Source organism: Oryctolagus cuniculus, chromosome 1 (genome assembly GCF_964237555.1).
Source record: "Oryctolagus cuniculus chromosome 1, mOryCun1.1, whole genome shotgun sequence".
NCBI lineage: Eukaryota > Metazoa > Chordata > Mammalia > Lagomorpha > Leporidae > Oryctolagus > Oryctolagus cuniculus.
In genome coordinates this window covers 53,731,019-53,750,795 of record NC_091432.1, presented here as the reverse complement: position 1 = coordinate 53,750,795, position 19,777 = coordinate 53,731,019, and the positions used below count along the sequence as shown (strand labels likewise).

The 19,777-nt window shown below is 52.5% G+C and overlaps 1 protein-coding gene across 2 annotated transcripts in view; it reads left to right on the top strand.

Annotated features, from left to right (window-relative positions):
* The window catches only part of PARVA (parvin alpha), a 170,619-nt gene that overhangs the window by 137,874 nt on the left and 12,968 nt on the right, over nucleotides 1-19,777 (top strand). For both annotated transcript variants that reach the window (XM_051824848.2, XM_051824857.2), the window contains exons 5-12: nucleotides 2,512-2,652; nucleotides 6,098-6,213; nucleotides 10,702-10,760; nucleotides 13,026-13,045; nucleotides 14,086-14,147; nucleotides 14,635-14,703; nucleotides 18,394-18,495; nucleotides 19,080-19,152. In XM_051824848.2, coding sequence (XP_051680808.1) covers nucleotides 2,512-2,652; nucleotides 6,098-6,213; nucleotides 10,702-10,760; nucleotides 13,026-13,045; nucleotides 14,086-14,147; nucleotides 14,635-14,703; nucleotides 18,394-18,495; nucleotides 19,080-19,152 — 642 coding nt within the window. The remainder of the gene's footprint in view (nucleotides 1-2,511; nucleotides 2,653-6,097; nucleotides 6,214-10,701; nucleotides 10,761-13,025; nucleotides 13,046-14,085; nucleotides 14,148-14,634; nucleotides 14,704-18,393; nucleotides 18,496-19,079; nucleotides 19,153-19,777) is intronic.

Genomic DNA, 19,777 nt, shown 5'->3' with positions numbered 1-19,777 from the left:
GGCCCAGATCACCCTGCCAAGGTGCTGGAATGAAGTCCTGGGTCCAAGGAACCGGCAAGCTCCACTTCAAAGAACTCCCCAGGGCCTATCTGACTTAAATTAGCTAGTGTTACCTAACGATAGAATACAGCTGGGAAGCGCTAGGCGAGCGGAGCGACTGATGCGAAGGCGCATTGGTGTGCATGCCCTCCCTTGAAACGACGTTTGGATGGAGGCATGAGGAGCAGATTAGGTGAGCCTAGTATGTTCCATCCTGGAGCGCACATTTGTTTTGTTCTTCATGATAGATTAAAATACAAGTTTAGATTAAGAAAATGGTTAGACTGTTTGGCCACTTCAGTAGCAGGGGGTGATGTGATTACATAGAAGAACCCCTGATTTGAAAGCACACCCCTCAGAGAGGAAATCATTTTCACAGAACTGTTACCCAATGTTTTCTTACAGTTAGAATTTTGATTCTACACATTCTGAAGGTGCCCTGGCAGGTGATTAAGTCACAGAAGTGACCCTACTGTGCAGAACCATGACCAAGTTCACCCACATCCAGACACTGGTAGCTCCTGTTTCTTCTTATCTGACTGGCAGCAAGTGTAGGGTAACACTGATTTTAAGACACAGCCTGAAAAAAAAAAAAAGGTGGGGACCGGCGCCGCAGCTCACCAGGCTAATCCTCCGCCTGCGGTGCTGGCACCCAGAGTCTAGTCCCGGTCGGGGCGCCGGATTCTGTCCCGTTGCCCCTCTTCCAGGCTAGCTCTCTGCTGTGGCCCGGGAGTGCAGTGGAGGATGGCCCAAGTGCTTGGGCCCTGCACCCCATGGGAGACCGGGAAGAGGCACCTGGCTCCTGGCCGTAGCAGCCACTTGGGGGGTGAACCAACAGAAGGAAGACCTTTCTCTCTCTCTCTCACTGTCTAACTCTGCCTGTCAAAAAAAAAAAAAAAAAAAAAAAAAACAAAACCTGAATTTAGGGTCATGCATGCCTTTCAACTGAAGAAATGTGACACATCAAGTAAGTTGCCTTCCCAAGGGCTTTTTTTTTTTTTTTTTTTTTTTTTTTGACAGGCAGAGAGAGAGAGAGAAAAAGAAAGGTGTCTTCCTTTTTCTGTTGGTTCACCCCACAAATGGCCAGGAGCCTCCTCCCAGTCTCCCATGGGGTGCAGGGCCCAAGCACTTGGGCCATCCTCCACTGCACTCCCGGGCCACAGCAGAGAGCTGGCCTGGAAGAGGGGCAACCGGGATAGAATCCGGCGCCCCGACCAGGACTAGAACCCAGTGTGCCGGCGCCGCAGGCAGAGGATTAGCCTAGTGAGCTGTGGCGCTGGCCTTCCCAATGGCTTTAAAAGAAGTTGCTTAAAGAAGGCAAATGTGTGATTGTATGTGCCGCAAAACAAGGGCTTTCAGTGGGCTCAGAGGAAAATGAGCTAACAGCGCACAGTTTCCATGAACTTGTTGAAGCCCCTCGTATTATACTAAAGGTCTGGACAGGATGCCTTGGAAAAGGACGTGACTGACACCCATGGGAAAGCAGAGAAGGCTTGCCGGTTGGCATGGACATGCCCGTGGAACTAGCAGAGTGGCAGAAACAGTTCATATACAACAGGCTCACCTAAAAGTCTACTTCTGCGGTCCCGGGACCTTCAGCTTTGGGGATTCGAGGCACAGTCAAAAGGCTTTCCCATTACTGATACCACCATCAGTTGGGAAGGGCATGCCAGTGGCCTTCCCCTGATGAGCGTTCAGTACAGCCCATGTCTGTGGGTTCTACCTCCACAGATCCAACAGACTTCACCAGACTGCAGGCTGAAACACGTACAGGAGCTGTACTGAACATGTACAGTGTACTTTGGAGTCATTATTTCCTAAACAATACAGTGTATCCACCACCTGTATAGCACTTACATTGTATTAAGTATTATACATAAAGTAGAAATTATTTAAAGTGTACAGGATGGCCGGCGCCGTGGCTCACTAGGCTAATCCTCCGCCTTGCGGCGCCAGCACACCGGATTCTGTCCTGGTTGCCCCTCTTCCAGGCCAGCTCTCTGCTGTGGCCAGGGAGTGCAGTGGAGGATGGCCCAAGTGCTTGGGCCCTGCACCCCATGGGAGACCAGGATAAGTACCTGACTCCTGCCATCGGATCAGTGCGGTGCGCCGGCCTCAGCGCGCCGGCTGTGGCGGCCATTGGAGGGTGAACCAACGGCAAAAGGAAGACCTTTCTCTCTGTCTCTCTCTCTCTCACTGTCCACTCTGCCTGTCAAAAAAATAAAAAAGTGTACAGGAGGATATGCACAAGTCATATAATTTGTGTGTGCGCATGAGAGGCTCGGGCATCTGTGAATTCCGGTATCCTGGAAGGGCTCCGGAACCTCTCCACTGTGGATACCGAGGGAGCACTGTGCGTGTGTGTAGAAGGCGTGCGTGCCTGCATGTGAGCATAAACAAGTGAGTGAATGCAGGAGTCGGGGTTGTCTGTGCCCCAGCGCAACAGCTGTTCTCTTTCCTCTGTCATCCCAGAGAAACTCGAGAGCGAGAAGCTAAATGTCGCCGAGGTCACCCAGTCAGAGATTGCGCAGAAGCAGAAGCTGCAGACGGTCCTGGAGAAGATCAACGAGACCCTGAAGCTTCCTCCCAGGAGCATCAAGTGGAACGTGGACTGTGAGTGGCACGTGGGGAGCTGTGGCTTGGCGCCGTGGGATCATGTGCGTGATCTCACGGGTGGCTGCACACTCGTTGATCCTCACGCTAGATGCACCCTTCCTTGGAATTTGTCACATATATCCTTGGAGCCAAATGTCAAAATCCTGTGACCCCTTTCTATAAAAAGCTTTCCGTAGAAACTTCGTGTGAGATGGGCGGGGAAAGGAAGCTGACGCTCACTGAGCGGCCTCTGAGAGCCAGCACTGCAAGGCCCGGGGCGAAGTGGCTTCGGGAAGCGGAGGCCCCCATGTCCACACAGCTGGGAGGCAGGGAGCAAGGACCCTGCCTGGCCCACACCCACACTCTTCCACTCCCTCTGCGTTTTCTGGAAGGAGCAAAGATGCAGCTGAGAGCGCAGCCACCTTCTCACAGCGTGCACGGCTCAAGGGTCTCAGAGCATAAACCACTCATGCTCTTGCTGCCTCTGCCTCAGTGGCCGGGAGTCCAAGATGGGCTCGGCATTAGATCCCTGGTCTAAGTGGATCCAGTAGAGACACAGAGACACTGTATTTCCCACTAGAGGGAAAAATTTGTTTTGTTCCTTGCAATAGATAAAAACACAAATTTAGATTAATAGTTTAAAGCCCTGTGTTTTAAGGCTTAAATGCTCTATTGCACTCCTTAACTTAAATTGAACAATTCCCTGCCAAATAAAGTAGGGTGCTGGGAGGAAAAGTGGGGAGATCTTCCCCTCTAGACTTAGAGACCCGGTGGCTGCTGTCTGTACTCTCTCGAGCAGGTTTCTAACATCTGACATTGGGGCCAAGACGCCAAGTACCTCCTTCAGCATAATTACACCTTTGTGTGCACGGTGGGTGGTGTGATGAGCTGCTTCACACAGTGCCCAGCGCTGGGAACAGAACATTCTCTGCAAGGTAGACGGAGGCACCTGAGGGCTGAGGGAGGAGGAGGCGAGGTCACCACCCTGGGCCCTGCGTGCTGTCTTGGAGAGGGGCTTTATCTCCTCCTGTGCCTGGGAGAGAAAGAAAGAGGCCCGTCAGGAGCTGGGGACATGTGCCTGCGTTTTGCAGGTGCACAGTAGTGCTGTGCCTTCGGTCCGTGCCCCAAGGAAGAGCCCTGCTCAAGTGTCCTTTGATCCCAGGTACTCAGGCCAAAAAACAGAACACAGCGCAACCTGTTTAACTTAACACTGGGCAAGGCTGAGATAGAAGAACAGAATTTTTTAAAGAGTCCAATCAGGAACATTGTTGTCAGTGACTCTCAATGATTTGTTTGATTCATGCTTGCTTAATGTTTATGAGAAATGTAGTTATCCATATGACTATCCCGACCTAGCTGTTTTCATTCTTTTACCATTACTGGTCAAAGCAATGCATGTTTTTACTTGGTCAAGTCATATACACTCTTATTTTGTTATTTTAATATCATACATATTTTATGTATACCATTGTGATCTTTGTTGTTATAATTTTACAAATATTTACTTCATTTATTTGAAAGTAGAGCTCCAACGGCTGCAACAGCCAGGGCTGGGCCAGGCTGATGCTAGTAGCCAGGAATTCAATCCGGGTCCCACTACATGGGTGGCAGAGGCCCAAGCACTTGGGCCATTATCCTCTGCCTTCCCAGGTGCATTAGCAGGGAGCCGGATAGGAGCAGAGCTGCGGATTGAACCAGCATTCTGATATGGGATGCTGGCATCACAAGCAGTGGCTTCACCCACTGCACCACAATGCCAACTCCTGTCCTGATAATTTTTGATAGCTACTTTTATTTCATGGAGTAGACATCCCATAGTTAACTTAAACCCTGGGTTGCAGTTGATCTTTTTTTAGGATGTTTTCCAACCAATTGCTAAGTATCAGATAGTGGCCAGATGGGGCGGGCGCTGTGGCATAGTGGGTAAAGCCGCTGCCTGCAGTGCTGGCATCCCATATGGGCGCTGGTTTGAGTCCCAGCTGCTCCACTTCCTATCCAGCTATGGCCTGGGAAAGCAGTATAAGATGGCCCAAGTCCTTGGGCCCCTGCACCCATGTGGGAGACCCAGAAGAAGTTTTTGGATCCGCACAGCTCTGTCCATTGCAGCCATTTGGGGAGTGAACCAGTTTATGGAAGATCTCTCCGTCTCTGTGTCTCTCTGCCTCTCTCTGCCTCTCCTCTCTCTGTGTAACTCTGACTTCCAAATAAATAAATAAATCTTAAAAAAAAAAAAAAAAAAAAAGATAGTGGCCAGTTAAGCGTCCTAGCTTATGTTTCTCTTCAGTTGTTCCACTTAAACCAAGCTCCAGAACTGAGATGAATGGAAGAGTTATCTCGTGACTAGCTCCTCGCCATGCCTCAGGGCTTCACCAGGAGCTGGGCTGTGGTTTGGTCCCTAGGGTGTGCAGCAGGCACAGCTCCAGGAGGAAGCTCCTCTCCCGTTGTCCTCCCTGGCTGCACAGCCAAGGGCACGGTGCTCCTCCAGCTCCAGACACAGGTGGCAGGGACAGGCTGATCTGGGACTTCAGGATTTCTTTTCTTTTGTTTTCCACTTCATAGCAGTAGTTTTCATTACTGAAATTTCAGAAAAAGCAGCTAAGTTTGAAGAAACCTAAAGCTTAACATCTGACTTATGGTGCTTGTGGGATGCCTTGCACTGTTAAGAACATTTGACATATTTTCATCCTTGTAGTCCTCACTCAAACCATCTAAGAATTCTGTTATCCCCACTTTACAGACAGGGCCATCAAGACAGAGAGAGGTTAAGATACAATGAATGTAAGGTTTGTGAAGGCAGGACTTTTTGTCTTTTTACGACATACAGCAGTGAACCAAGAAGAATGACTGGCACATATTAAGCACAATGCGATTTGCAGTGGGAATCCAGGGTCACACAGCTTACCAGTGATGGCGCCAGGAATCAGCCCTGGAGAGTCTGGCTGCAGGGCCTAGGTACTGAGCGCACACACACTGTTCCCATAAGCTGCCAGGCACTGTGAGCGTCGTGGCCTGTTCCTTCCTGTTGTGTCTGTGTGTATAATAAATGGTATGTATGATATAGTCTATACATAGAATATGTGTGTGTATGTATGGAGATACGTTTTTACAAAAAGGAGATCAGCCTGTATAGGTTGTTTGGAAGCTGTGTATCTTTACAAATCATTAAATATCTTACATGTCACTTTTCATACTTTGTGCTATGACATTGCATGGACAGATCATAATGTATTTAACGATGGATTTGGGGTTATTCTCCATTTTTCACTAGTGTAAATACAGACTGGTGAGCTCTCTCTGCCCTTAGGCATAATTACTCCTTGAGGATAAACACTTAGGAGAGGGATGTCAGGACCAAAGGTTCATGCATTTCTCAGGTCACAGTGCATATGGTCAGATTGCCTTGTATCTGCACGTATTGCCTAGGCCCCGGAAGAAGATGATGTACATCCTCTTTGCATTTCAGCTGTTCACGCCAAGAGCCTCGTGGCCATTCTGCACCTGCTGGTTGCTCTGTCTCAGTATTTCCGGGCACCGATTCGACTCCCAGACCATGTTTCCATCCAGGTGGTTGTGGTCCAGGTAAGACAGATTCTGTGGCAGACATCTGCTCCTGTGCGGGGCTGTGGTGGCCGAGTTCCTGGGACAGCTACAGCCCATGCCTGGATTGTTAGCAGGGATGGCTGGATGAGGCTGGATGTGTCCGGGGCCACGTGGGTGAGCTCTCTGGTGCACATTGGCATATCCCTGATGACTGTGCCGAGAATGGATGAGTGTGTGCTTGTGTCTGGGATAGCCTTATGTGGGTCGTGTGCCTGTCGTACACGTTTTGTTGGGAGGTTGTCTGTGCCATGCTTAGTTGAGTGTGTGTGCGTCATGCACTAGTATGCAGGAGGCACAGGGTATCTTGCAATCCGTGGAGAATCTCATTCTTCTAACTGTTAAACCGATGATGCACAGGTCTTGGGAGACAGGTAAGTGTGCACACACTTGTGTGTGTGCACGCATTTGTGTGTATGCACTTGAGAAAGACCCTGAGTTGCCAAGTTCATGTGGAAGGCACTGATGCTTTTCAGCTGCCCAGAGCAGCACGGCTGGGATCTCAAGTCATCTTTTCCAGATTGTTGGATGGAATTTCCATCCACATACGGCTGTATAATTTCCACAGTGAGGGTGTGCTCTCTCTCCATGACTATCCCACTCTGCTCCTAACCCCATTAAATACTCAAATTCAATCTTATTTTCCAACGTCTGCCCATTTAGCAAAAGGTCATCATTTTGTTTGCTTGTTTGTGCTCTTTTCCAAATAAACAAGCAGCAAGGGAGGACTCCCCACATGTTCAGGGTGATCCAGGGCTCTGGAATAAGGAACAGTACATCAGCTGTGCCAGGCCTCGGGGAGGAAAAGCTTTGAGGGCTGGCACACTTTGCCTGATCAGGCCAGTTTCCGAGCTAAAAGGACTTGGAGCTGGGCCTCAGTGATCAGATGTTAACAGCAGAGGAGGACATGATGGTGCTCCTGGGCGAGTGCCCCGTGAGAAAGTGTTTCTCCCACACCTTTGGGGTACTTAACTCTGCTGAGCATCAAGAGGGCATGATAGGAATACGACACCTTGGCTCAGCCTGCCAGGAGATAGGACCACAAATAGGAAGCCGGCAGGGCTGTCTGCAGCCCACAGACAATGCACGCGCACGTGGCGCAGACGCTGCAGGCAGCTGATGGACAGGTGCTAATTGTCCTCGCTTCCCGAGCTCTTCGCCTGTGTCAGGTCTGGTGCTCAGCATCTCATGTACACTGCGTTTGTGCGCGCTTGTGTGTCTAGCCAGCCCACAGCCTCCTGCGACAAGCGTCTTCCTCGTCACCCCAGGCCAGCTCCTGTCAGTAATCTCTGTGCCATCCATCTCGTTTTGTTTTTTGAAACTGTAAGTGGGGACTCTTTGTACTGCAGGGGAGCATGCATTTGTCAAAACCCATAGAAGGCACAACCCTGACAGTGAACTTGAGTAAAGCGATGGCTGTTGGGTGACCCTGAGGGGTCAGTGTAGGTTCCTCAGTTGTAGCAGCTGTACCACTGTTGTGGGATGTTGCTGGTGGGTGATGGTGTGTGCACACACACATTCAGCGTACATGCAGGAAATCGCTGTAGCTTTCTCTCAGCTTTGCTGTGAACCTAAAACCACTCTGAAAACATGAAGTCTGATTCTGAAAATCCTGATTTCTGGAGTAGTTTATAAAAGAGTCCTTCAGCAACTAACCTATCACTAGCATTGCAAATTGTGGAAAATTTCTTCTTGAGTAAACACAGTCATTATATTCATTTATTAGTTCTTTCCTTGCTAGTGGAGATAAATACTTCCATGCAAATTGCCATTTTGTATCTTTTGTGACAGTGCATTCTGATTCTTTGCCTGTTGGTTTATTGAACATCTTTGTATTTTTCCTATCAGCTTGGATAAATAGCTCGCTGATAGAAATAATAGAATATGCCTGTTCGGGATGGCTTCAGGCAAAAAGAAAGCTAAGATTGAAGATCTGAGCAGGCCAGAGGTGGCTCCTGTTTTTGAAACAGCGGGCCTTGTAGGCCTGCATCTCATCTCGGGCTGGCGTGATTTTGAGCTCAGTTCTAGGCTGTCAGAAGGCCACTGGCTTCATTTTTCCTGTAGGCAGCATCGTTAGCATGACAAAAGAAAGAGGACGTAAAACCTGTCCGGAGGGTATTGCAGGGTGTTTTGCTGCAGCAAGGTGTAAGATGCAGAACAGGCAGAGTTGCTGGAGACCCCTCTAGGGGACAAGGAAGGATGGAGCTGCTTGGGCTGCTGCGTGAGGGGCCGCTTAACCCTGACGTCTTTTCCGTTCTGATTCTGCCCGAAGCCGAAGATGAGGTTTCCTGTCTGTGAATGGCCTCGCCAGACAGGGGCACAGATTCCATGAGCCTGTTGTGAAAACCTTACAGGTGTGGAAACGGGGTTTGGGCAAAGTCCCGACTTAGCATCACCCTGGCCCCTTTAAATCGTGTCCGCCTGCTTGCTTGCATTTTCACTCTGACAGTCCATCCTGCTCCATGGAGCGGAGCGCAGAGTCTGGGCCTTCTCCACCTCTGCCTTTCCCGCTGCAGCAGGCTTTTGCAAGGATGCCAGTGCCGGGGCTCTTGGGATGCTTGTGGGTTTGGGCAGGAGGCTCAGCTGAGGCACCAGTGTGCAGACGCTCCTCTGAGCACGCCTCTGAGCCTCTAGAAAGAGGATTTCACACTGAAAACTGCCTGCAGTGCCCTGACCGCTGCCAAGGGTCCGGTTCTAGCTCTGCAGGGACCTGATCGCATCGGCCTCTCCTTCATGCCTGTCAGAGGTCCTCCCAGGCCCTGAGCCCCTTCGCTTGGCTGCCCTGCCCACCTACCTCTAGACCTGTGCTCAGAGCAGCCCCTTACTCACGGCAGCCACCCCCTCTCCCGACAGCTGCCTGAGCACGCTTGTGCCGTCCTGACTCTGCCTTCTGGCCGGGCCCTTCCGCCCACTAGAATGATTTCTCTGTCTGCATCCAGCCAAATCCTGGCTGTCCTTGAAGTTCCCGCTCCCTGCAAGCTCCCCTGACCATCGCTCGCTCCGGTCCTGCATTCAGCACCTCCTCTCCGCACAGGGCTCCCCAACATTTATTCCCCACCGCACTTTTGAGAGTAAAAGTGCATCTGATTAACAATGAAGCTGGGACATGGGGCATAAACCTGGACGGTGGAGGACAGCCATCCCCTCGCACCTGCCTGTCTTCTCTTTCCTCTGAGTTCCTCACTGCCACAGCCACGCCATGTGCTCCGCAGCATTTGTTCTCGCTCGAGCGAGGCCTGTACGTAGAAGGCACAGGTGAATGTCATACAGAAGAAAGGAAGAGCTGATGGGAACGGGGTGGACAGATGACCTTTTCTCAAATAAACAGTTACCTGAGTAAGCATGCACTTAAAAAAAAAAGTTTATTTATTTGAGAGGTACAGTTACAGACAGAGGGACAGAGAGAAAGGTCTTCTATCCGCTGGTTCACCCCCTAGATGGCCGACATGGCTGGAGCCAGGAGCTTCTTTTGGGTCTCCCACACGGTTGCAGAGGCCCAAGCTCTTGGCCCAGGCCTTAGCAGCAAGTGAGATCTGAAGAAGAACAGCTGGGACTTGAACCAGTGCCGCAGGCGGAGGCTTAGTTCACTACACCACAGCACTGGCCCCAAGCATGCCTTTAAAAAGTTCGTGGGATGGGGGAAACCCAGATGAAGCTCCTGGCTGCTGACTTCAGCCTGGCCCAGCCCTGGCCATTGTGGCCGTTTGGGGAGTGAACCAGTGGGTGGAAGATTTTTCTACCTCCCACCTCACCATGTCAGCCCTTTTCTCCCCATTATCCTGCCTTTCAAATAAATAAATATTTTTTTTAAAAGAAAAAGTTCATGAGAAATGGAAGTAGAAGTTTATTTTGGTATAAAAAAAATTGAAATCTATAGTTTTTTTTTAGAATATCCATTTTCAGTGAGACTCCTTCACATTCATGAATTTCAAAACTGCACCAAAACAGACCTGTCTTTTAATTTCATTTTCCATGAACTTTTTAAAGTACTCTGATATTTCAAAGCTCCCATGTTTATTAGGGTTTTAAAAACAAAGTCCTCTGCCTTTGTCTGGATTCTCCACATTGGCCGGGGTCCCTCCCTCCAGCCCCCAGCTCCGTGTGTTTCTCCGCTCCCCCCTGCGGACCCAGCTGGAGGGCGGGCACACCCTGGCCTTCATTTCCATTGGGTTTACTGCGGATTACTCTAGGAGGCCCAGGGTTTGCTTCCAGCAGAATGTCTTCCAATAAAGAAAGGAAAGATTCGCTATCCAAGATACAGCCTACTTGTTTGGACTAAACACTAATTGCACTCGCATGCGAATGGTAGGGTCCAGCCCCGGCAAAACAGGGCGTCTCTGCACTTCTGCCACCATCCCGCCTCTGGAACGCCAGCAACTTTGTCACTATCAGCGATGCTCAGCAGTTTGTATTTTTCTAAAGCATATTTTTCTCTTCTCCTCCCCACGCCTTTCCCCACCCCCATTTCAGAAACGAGAAGGAATCCTCCAGTCGCGGCAAATCCAAGAGGAAATAACTGGTAACACAGAGTATGTCAACACCATTGTTGCCAGCGATTCTGTAATGGAACACAGATGTTTCTCCGAAATTCATCCATTTGCTGATATTTAGTTTTCATTTATTGGGATTGCAGGAGGATTAGACTTCAGCCAATGATGATAGTTTAGCCTTTTCCATGCATTCAAAACATGTCTCTCCATGCTGAAGGTACAAACTTGGGTGGGGAAGTGGGGACCGGGAATTAGCCGTGATTGAAAAATTCTAATTTTGTGGCACTCCAGGAAAAAAAGTGTGCCTAAAGAAGCCAACCAGCATGAAATCGGCACGCCATAAACATGGGGTTGAATTTAAACGATTAACCTTCAAAAGGACATTTTTCTGCCTTTTTCTGAATCTGATTCATTTGGTCACGTGCCGTGGCCCCCAGAGCCCCCTTCTCTCTCTGAGTTGCTTGGGTGCTTTTTTCCCCCATTTACTTTGAGAAATTGGGATATCTGAGTGGACCAGAGGTTAGCCATGGGGGATGGGGGTTCTGAAGCAGAAAGAGCAGGGTGGTGTAGGGGGTGCTGGGGAGGCCCTGAGCCCTGGCCCCACGCAGAGCCAGGCAGAGTCGGTTTTCAGCACTCCCTGCCCCCCTAGCTGGTCCCCTGGAAAAGAGCAGCGTAGGGACAGAGCTGGCACCGCTAAGCCAGCCCACCTTGAGTCCGAACCCAGCTCTGCCACTCACTCACCCTGTCCCCTAATCTCTGCGACCCCAGTCTCTGAAGTGGGGAGGCATTTTCCTAAGCCTGGGAAGGGTGAGGAACCAGCGGGGTGCCTGCAGCACCTCGCCGCCCCGCCCATCGCTGCCTTTGCCCATCACCTTCTGCCCTCTAGGAAGCCCCCCCCCCCAGCACAGCCGTCTGTGCCACCGCCGCCACCGTACTGCGCACGCGGGGGGCTGTCAGAGGCGTGGTGCAGCCCTGCCCGAGATGCCTCGTTTATGGTCTGCAGAGACCCGGTCAGGCTCCCCATCACGCCGGGGGCCTGCGTCGGTAGCCAGTGGGTCAGGTAGGATTCCTGGCCTTAGTGCTGTGAGGAGACAGAGCCAAGCCGGCTGGGGCAGGCCAGCCAGGCAGGCGCGACATTCTTTAGGGCCCACTGTTTCACACACTGGAAGAAAAATAGACCCGAGAGGGCCAGGGAGCGGCTGTGGAATCGGGAGTGTGCGGTGTGTCTGCCTCTCAGCTGCAGGCCACGCTTTCTGCGGCCCCGCGCTGCCGTCTGCCGCAGGCATGAGCCAGGATGCCCCCTCCTAATCACGACCATGCTCACAGTGGACGAAGCAGCTTCGAGTCTGCTGAGGCCCATAACAAACAAGAAGCAGTGATTACACCCCCTAAAGCCCACAGCCCCAGGGAGTTTAAGGAAACTGTATCCCAGTTACCATGGTCCACCCAACAGTTAACTCCAAGCTAGTATACTTTTCAGTATACCACCTGCAAGTGGTCACTCAGTGGGTGATCAGTGTGTAAGTGGATGAACCAATATAATGAGAACCAAAAATGCATTGAGCAAAAAAATATACTGGGGCTTACGGTAGCATCTTGCTAGACAGTAAATGCTCATAACATCCCATTGAGGCATTTACCATTATTATCCTCATTTCAGACAGAGGAGACCTGGAACCCAGAGAGGGTCAGTGGTTTGCCCAAGGTTACGAAGCAAAAAAAAAAAAATCAGTGGGACTTACTGCTAAGTGCTTCAGTTCGTAATACTCTGCAGTTTCTCTGCCACAAAGGGCTCCATTCCTGGCCTCTCTGAAAAAGCCTGGGCTGGGCCCATGGCAGGTGCACCATGGTGGGCATCACAGGCTGGACAAGAGAGAGACAAAGCTGGCACCCCCAGTTACAGGCCGCAGCAACCCAGGCAGGGAAACTCCACACACAGGAGTGGGTGGTGGGGAGGGGCTCGCTTGAGCTCTATCCCCAGGCACCCTGAGATTGTCTGCTGGGAGGAGTCCAGTATTCCTTCTTAACTGCAAGTCAGAATGCAATTCTATTACAGTAGGAAACAGTCCTTTAACCATCACAAAACCAGGTTTTGTGCCCACCGCAGTGCACTGGGAGTGTCTGTGTAGCAGAGGGGAAAGACGGGTGATGATGAGGAACCAGAGACAGCACAGAATAAAAGGTCAGGGGAGGGAGGCAATCTGGGCTGCTGCCTAAGGCCAGGCAGGGGCGGGGCCTGCGCAGTGGGGGCCTGGCCCCTCCCAGGGCCACAACAGCATCACTCTGACTCTCCTTTTCTTGCAGGGCTCTCTCCGGAAGGCATGGTGAGTAGCATGAGACTCTTGATCGTGGGGTCTGCAGCAGCCTGGGGACACAGCTGGCGGGGCGGGAAGGGACAGCGGCCTGGTGGGAAGAAGCCACACCACGTCTGCACCATCTCCGGGAACTGATGGGGCCATCGACTCCGTCCTGGGCTTCAGGGTGGGCCTGGCGAGGGAAGAAGTGTGTGACCCGCTGCCTCCTGCTCCTCCCGGCCCCTCCCGAGGCTGCCTTCTCCCCCTTCCCTCGTCACAGCTCTGGGTTTGCTGGAGTCCCTGACTGGCAGCCATCACCGTCAGTTTGGGGGCAGCTCAGCTTTACCCACTGGTGCATGAGTGGCAGTTCTCAGGTCCCGAAGCCCCAGGCTCATCCTGCGGACTCCTCCCTCCTCAGGTGCCCTGCACTTCATCACCGCTTACTTCTGAGAACCCACAGGGAGCAGGGCTGGGCGGTGGGCAGAATTTTGCAATTGATCGTTTGTGCAGAACACGGCACACGTCAGCACACGCACGTCCCTTGCTGGGGGAAGCCTCCTAGTGGATGACACTTGTTGAAGAGGAAACGAAAGCCCAAAGAGGGGTCCACTTTCCATCCAAAGGCTCCTGCACCCCAGTCCTCTCGTCTATGCCCCTCTGCCAGGTTGTCTGTCTTGGGTGTTGTGTTTTGGAAAATTGGGGGCTGAATACGGTTGAATATAGTCTACCTCCGTAATGCTTCAGAATCAGAGGCTAGACTGACTGAGGATAGGATGGGACACAAATAGTAAAGAGAAGTGAATAGTTCCACACCCAGCTATCTGAGCGAGGCTCAGCTAACCCGACCCCAGCCTAAAAAAGGGCTGACCCGTGTTCACATGAGCATACGTAGACACATACATGTACACACACACACAGGCCCCGAGGGTCAGACTCAGCCCCCATCCCAGATTCTGAGTTCCTACACAACCTACAACCCAAAAACTTCCCCGTCATGTGCTCACCACACAGGCTGCTGCCTGCCGGGGACGTGTTCTGTGTGCTCCTCCGTCTGTTTTCCTGTTTTTCAGAGCGTGACGCCTTTGACACCTTATTCGACCACGCACCAGACAAACTCAACGTGGTGAAGAAGGTGAGAACGGGGCACCCGGAAGGGGAGGAGAGAAGCCAGCTGCCGCCAAGCATCAGGAGCCCAGCCCTGCAGCCCACAGGCCTCCCGCCACCCCTGCTGGCATCGCGGATGCCGGCAGACACGAGGCATCCCCGTGACGCCTGTTCTCCTGTCTGTTCCTCACAAGTGCCTCATTCAAGCCTGCCCTTCTCCCGGCGAATGGGCACACTGACCCGCCACCTTTTCTACCTCCCTATACAAAATTTTGTCAGCCTGGGGATAGGCAGCTGTGCCACAGGAGGGCTCCAGTGAGGCCATTCTGTTTCTGCCTCCTTCCTCATCTCCCTCCCAGCCCCCGTCCCCACCCTGGAGCTCAGACAGTCCAGCCCTCATCCTGCCTCAGGACTCTGCAAAGCCTGGAGCCTGGGCCCAGCGCCCCACTCCTCCTCGGGACCCCGGGTCTGGCATTGTGAGTCTCCTGCTCAGCTCATGTTTGCTTCCCTTTTAGACGCTCATCACCTTCGTGAACAAGCACCTGAATAAACTGAACCTGGAGGTCACAGAACTGGAAACCCAGGTGAGTGCCAGCGAGTGTAGGTGGGGGCGGGGCCCTGCTCCACAGCTCCTATTCGAAGTGCCCCAGCCCTCATTGCATCGCTGGCCTGGAGTTTTCTGAGCAAAGCAGAGTGAGGGCAGAATGGATGGAATTTCTCTGTAGATTTCTTCCCATTTTTTGATTTAGAAGAGTTGCAAGAAGGAATACCTGTATACTACATCTTTTCTGTCTCTCCCACAAATACCTCAGCATCCATCTGTGAGGAGCAAGTCCATTCACATCAGTTATCACAATCCAAGAATCAATTGCAAGCAATTTTTAAAAATTTATTTATTTTGAAAGAGCACACATGCATAGGAGATATTTTCCATCTGAGAGTTCACTCCCTGTGTGGCTGCAGTGGCCAGCGCTGGTCCTGGCCAAAGTCAGGAGCTTCATCCGGGTCTCCCTGTGGATGGCAGGGGCCCAAGGACTTGGGCCATCTTCCACTGCTTTCCCAGGCCATTAGCAGAGAGCTGGATCAGAAGTGGAGCAGCCAGAACACGAACCAGTGCCCATATGGGCTGCTAGCATCTCAGGCGGCAGCTATACCCACTTTGCCACAATGCTGGCCCTAGTCTCGAGCAATTTTAACATTGCTTTGATAATCTATTCAGATGGATCATAGGAAATTGCTGACTGTGGCTGCTTTGGACCAACTGAAATAGCAGCGTCAGACGGTTGGAAGTCCGTTGGGGTTCTCAAACAGTTCATGGGTAATGGCATTAGGAAAAAACTATGCATGAATTTCAAAAGTATTTTGCACCAAAATTAACATTTTAATCCCATTTTTAAAAAAGATTTATTAGAGAGGGAGAGACAGAAGTCTTCCATCGGTTGCCACAGCCAAACGTGGGCCCATCTGAAGCCAGGAGCTTCTTCCAGGTCTCCCACACAGGTACAGGGATCCAAGGACTTGGCTATCTTCCACTTCTTTCCCAGGCCATAGCAGAGAGCTGGATCTGGAGATGAGCAGCCGGGACTTGAACCGGCAACCATATGGCATGCCGGCATTGCAGGCTGATACTTTATATATATATGCCACTGTGCCGGACTATTCCATTTTCCATTAGTTTTTGTGGTGCCCCCGTACATTCTGATTCTGTTGTCTGTCCCAGTGTCCTCACAGGCTGCATTTCGCTGTCATGTGTCTTTAGTATCTTCTTTTAAAGATTTATTTATTTGAAAGTCATAGTTACACAGAGAGAGAGGTCTTCCTTCTGCTGGTTCACTCCCTGATTGGCTGCAGCAGCCAGAGCTGGGCTGATCTGGAACCAGGAGCCAAGAGGTTCCTCCAGGTCTCCCATGTGGGTGCAGGGGCCCAAGCATCTAGGCCATCTTATACTGGTTTCCTGGGCCATAGCAGAGAGCTGGATTGGAAATGGAACAGCCGGGTCTCAAACCTGTGCCCATATGACATGCTGACACTGACATTTCTGAGATGTACAAGCTGATGGGTACGTACTCATCTTGTTGAGACTGTCCCCCACTTGCTGAAATTCAGGCCATATGTTTTCAATAGCTAAGTCAAGCTGTGTTTGTTTCAGGGACTCCCGTTAGGGGGCGCTCATGAGCGGTAGCGCCCTACTAAGGCATTCTTTTTCTTCCCTATACTTAGTAACTGATCTGTATCAGCAAGCTCCTTTGAGACCATATAATGGGTCCTGTTTCCCAACATCCTTTGATTCTTAGTGAATTAGCATTCTTTCAAGCATAAAGGTAATTGCCTGGTCTGACACTGGCCTCTCCCTCTGTTTCTGGACTCTGTGGAATGAGCTTCAGGTCTCTGTTGGGAAACCAAGAATGCTTGGGAAAATGCTGGTTCTACGGGTGGGTTCAAATGGTCCCTGGAAGGTTCACCTCCATCTTCCACGGCAGGGAGTGCTATGAGAGTGAGCTCACTGCCCACCACATTGGGAATATACAGGCCGTGCCCGCTGCTCCCACCCAGTTGGCAGCAGCAGCACCATCCGCAAGGAGCAGTCCAAGTCTGGCAGGTAGAGCTCTGTCCCCCTAAGCCATGGTCACCCCCGGGCTCACAGATGAGATCCTTCTCCTCTCAACCCATTCCAGCCAGGGTCCAGCCCCAGTGCCGAGCTCCCACCCCGTCTACCTGACTTGAAGGCCAGACGGATGGAAGCAGAAAGGACCTGCCCTGGGTCAAGGCCATGCTCAGGTTCTCATGCTTGCAACTGAAGCTGAGCCAAGGGGGACCAGCATTGTGGTACAGCGGGTAAAGCCACTGCCTGCGATGCTGGCATCTGATATGGGCGCCTGGTTGTGGTGTCCCAGCTGCTCCACTTCCGATCTATCTCCCTGCTAATGTGCTGGGAAAGCAACAGGAGATGGCCCGGTCACCCACATGGAAGAACCAGAAGCAGTTCTTGGGTTCAGCCTGGCCCAGTTCTGGGCATTTTGAGATGGAATGGACCAGCAGTTGGAAGCTCGCTCGCTCTCTCTCTCTCTCTCTCTCTCTCTTTCAAATAAATAAATCTTAAAAAACAAACAACTAAATCACACACCCTCCAGCCATCACCCAGAAGAACCCCCAAGAGTAGGCCCCGCCCAGCCCACACTCCTGCAGTTCAGTTAAGCTCTGTAAGCTTCCTGAGACAAGTCCAAGAAAGTTAACCTTTGGCGAACTCCAGCAACTGTTGTTGATGCCCACAAACATGGGGTGGCCCAGCCTCCTCTGAGAGGGGTCTAGATCAGATGTAGACCGGACCCCTGTATCTCTACTCAGGACGTCCTCCACACGGGGGGTCTGCTTCCCCAGCCCCCGCAGAAGCCCTGCATGCTCTGCCCTGGGCCTGGGGGTCTCCTCTCTGTGGATGGGGCACTCGGGCCCCCCCTGCCTAGGGAGGGACTGTGCCCTAAGCTTGGGGCCGTGCCCTCCGCACACAGTTCTGCCTTGGCAACCTGAGCCAAGCAGTCCTGATGGCTCTGTTGTTTTCTCCAGCAGTAAGAGCACCAGTTAATGTTGATCAAGTGCTGACCACATACAAAGCAGTTGACAGGCACTTTCCATGTGTTAGCTGGCCTGGGTCTCCTGCTCACCCTAGGAAGTAGGTACTAGACTGTCCTCATGCCCTTTTTATAGATGAGAAAAGTAAGGTGCAGAGAAGTTACGGAACTCGCCTAGGCACCCCAGCTGGTGAGTTGTAGAGCTGTACTTTGTACCCAGGAGGCCCTGCTGCAGGCACACTGGTACCAGGCACACTGTGCCACTTCACCAGCAGCAGTGATGTGAGATGCAGGAAAGGCAGGGCCCAGGCCTGGGTGACACTCGAGTTCTCTCCCTGTTCAGAAACCATTCCCCTTGGACATCACCGTTCTCTCTCCTCTAGGGCAGCCTCCCCTCGGTGACACTGTGAGTAGGAGTTGGGGCCCATCTGGGTCTCAGAGCAGCTGTTGCCTCCACCTCAGCTTCCTCACTGGCCCATGAGCTCCTGGCAGCAGGAGCCACACTTGACTCATCGCTGGTCCTGCCCAGATAGGAGTCTCAGGAAGTCAGGGCCACGAGCTTCCGGCTCCTGTGTCGGTGCAGCCAGCGTGGGGCAGGCCGGCGGCAGAGCAGACCTCGCTGTCCCTCCCCGCACCAGCAGCCTGTGGGAGGAAAGCCGGCGAGCCCTTGGAGGAGGCCAGTGCCTTCACCAGGCTCGCTCTCTCCAGTTTGCAGATGGGGTGTATCTGGTGCTGCTCATGGGGCTCCTGGAGGGCTACTTTGTGCCCCTGCACAGCTTCTTCCTGACCCCGGACAGCTTTGAACAGAAGGTAAGGGGGTGGGACATCAAGGGAAGCCCTGATTCATCTGACCACACCTACACCGGGGCCATCCAGGGGTCCCCTCGGCCCAGGGTCTTCAGTGTGAGCAGCTGAGCTCGGACCCTAAGTAGTCTTCCCTTCACCCTGCACTCAGCCAACCTCCCTTCCCCCAGAAATGGCAGGGAAGCAGTTCAGGGCCAAGCCCACCTGGTTCTGATGGCCTCTGGGACTCGGCCCAAGGCAGAACCCTTTCTCTGCCTCTAGCACGGGCCTTGCCATGTGACCCTTCCAAAGGTGTGCACTCCCCCAGCTCAGCCCCATCCCCTCCGCGGGGAAGTGCTGGCAGCCAGCCCAGGAACGTGCTAGGACAGGAAGAGGGTTTTGTACTTCTTCAGGAGTGCATCTGCAGCAGGAGGGCCAGGCCCGCACTCTGCAGACCGCCCATCTGGGTAGCCACATTTCTCCTTCACATCAGCCTGGCCTCTGCACTCCCCAGCTGTCCTGCTGGCTCCTTCACTCCCCGGGGCAGGTGCAGGGGTCAGTGGCCTGGGAACGGGTGTGCAGTGACACACGTACCGCATCTCTCTCGGCAGGTCTTGAACGTCTCCTTTGCCTTTGAGCTCATGCAAGACGGAGGGTTGGAAAAGCCCAAGCCGCGGCCAGAAGGTACCATGGGGCTGCCCTGGGTTTGTGCCAATGCTGTGAGATCTGCTCGCTGCACGGAGCGTTCAGTACACAAGGGAAAGAGCTGATTTTATAGCAGATGGAGGCTTCTCTGCTGAGCCCTTCTTGACCATCAGCTTGGGAAGGTGGGACTGGACACAGCTGCCCAGTCCTGGAACCCCTTCGTGAGCTGCCAGTCACATGACCATGGCGAGGAAAAAGTCTGGAATCCTACCCGTGGGGTGGCAGGGATCGGGGCGGAGACAGAACGGCTGCCTCAGGGGCCGCCCCGTGCCCAGGGTCTTCTAACCCTGCACAGGTGCTGACCTGCCAGTGGGGGGCGAAGGCACAGGGTGGACAGCTCTGCATTCAGAGTGATCGCCTCTGCTGTCCCCCAAGCCAGGGAGCTCGACCCCAGGATGAGGCCTGCTGCAGGGGGCTGGATGCCCAGTAAGCCCTGAGCGTCCCTGGTGGGGGTTAGGTTCCAAGACCCCCACAGCCCCCATGCACGCTCAAGTCCCTTGTATAAAAATGGCAGTCTTTGCCAGGAACCTACACGCATCCTCCTGTACACTTTAAGTCACCTCTGGATGACCCGTATTTAATGCAGGGTCGTGGGAATCCTGAC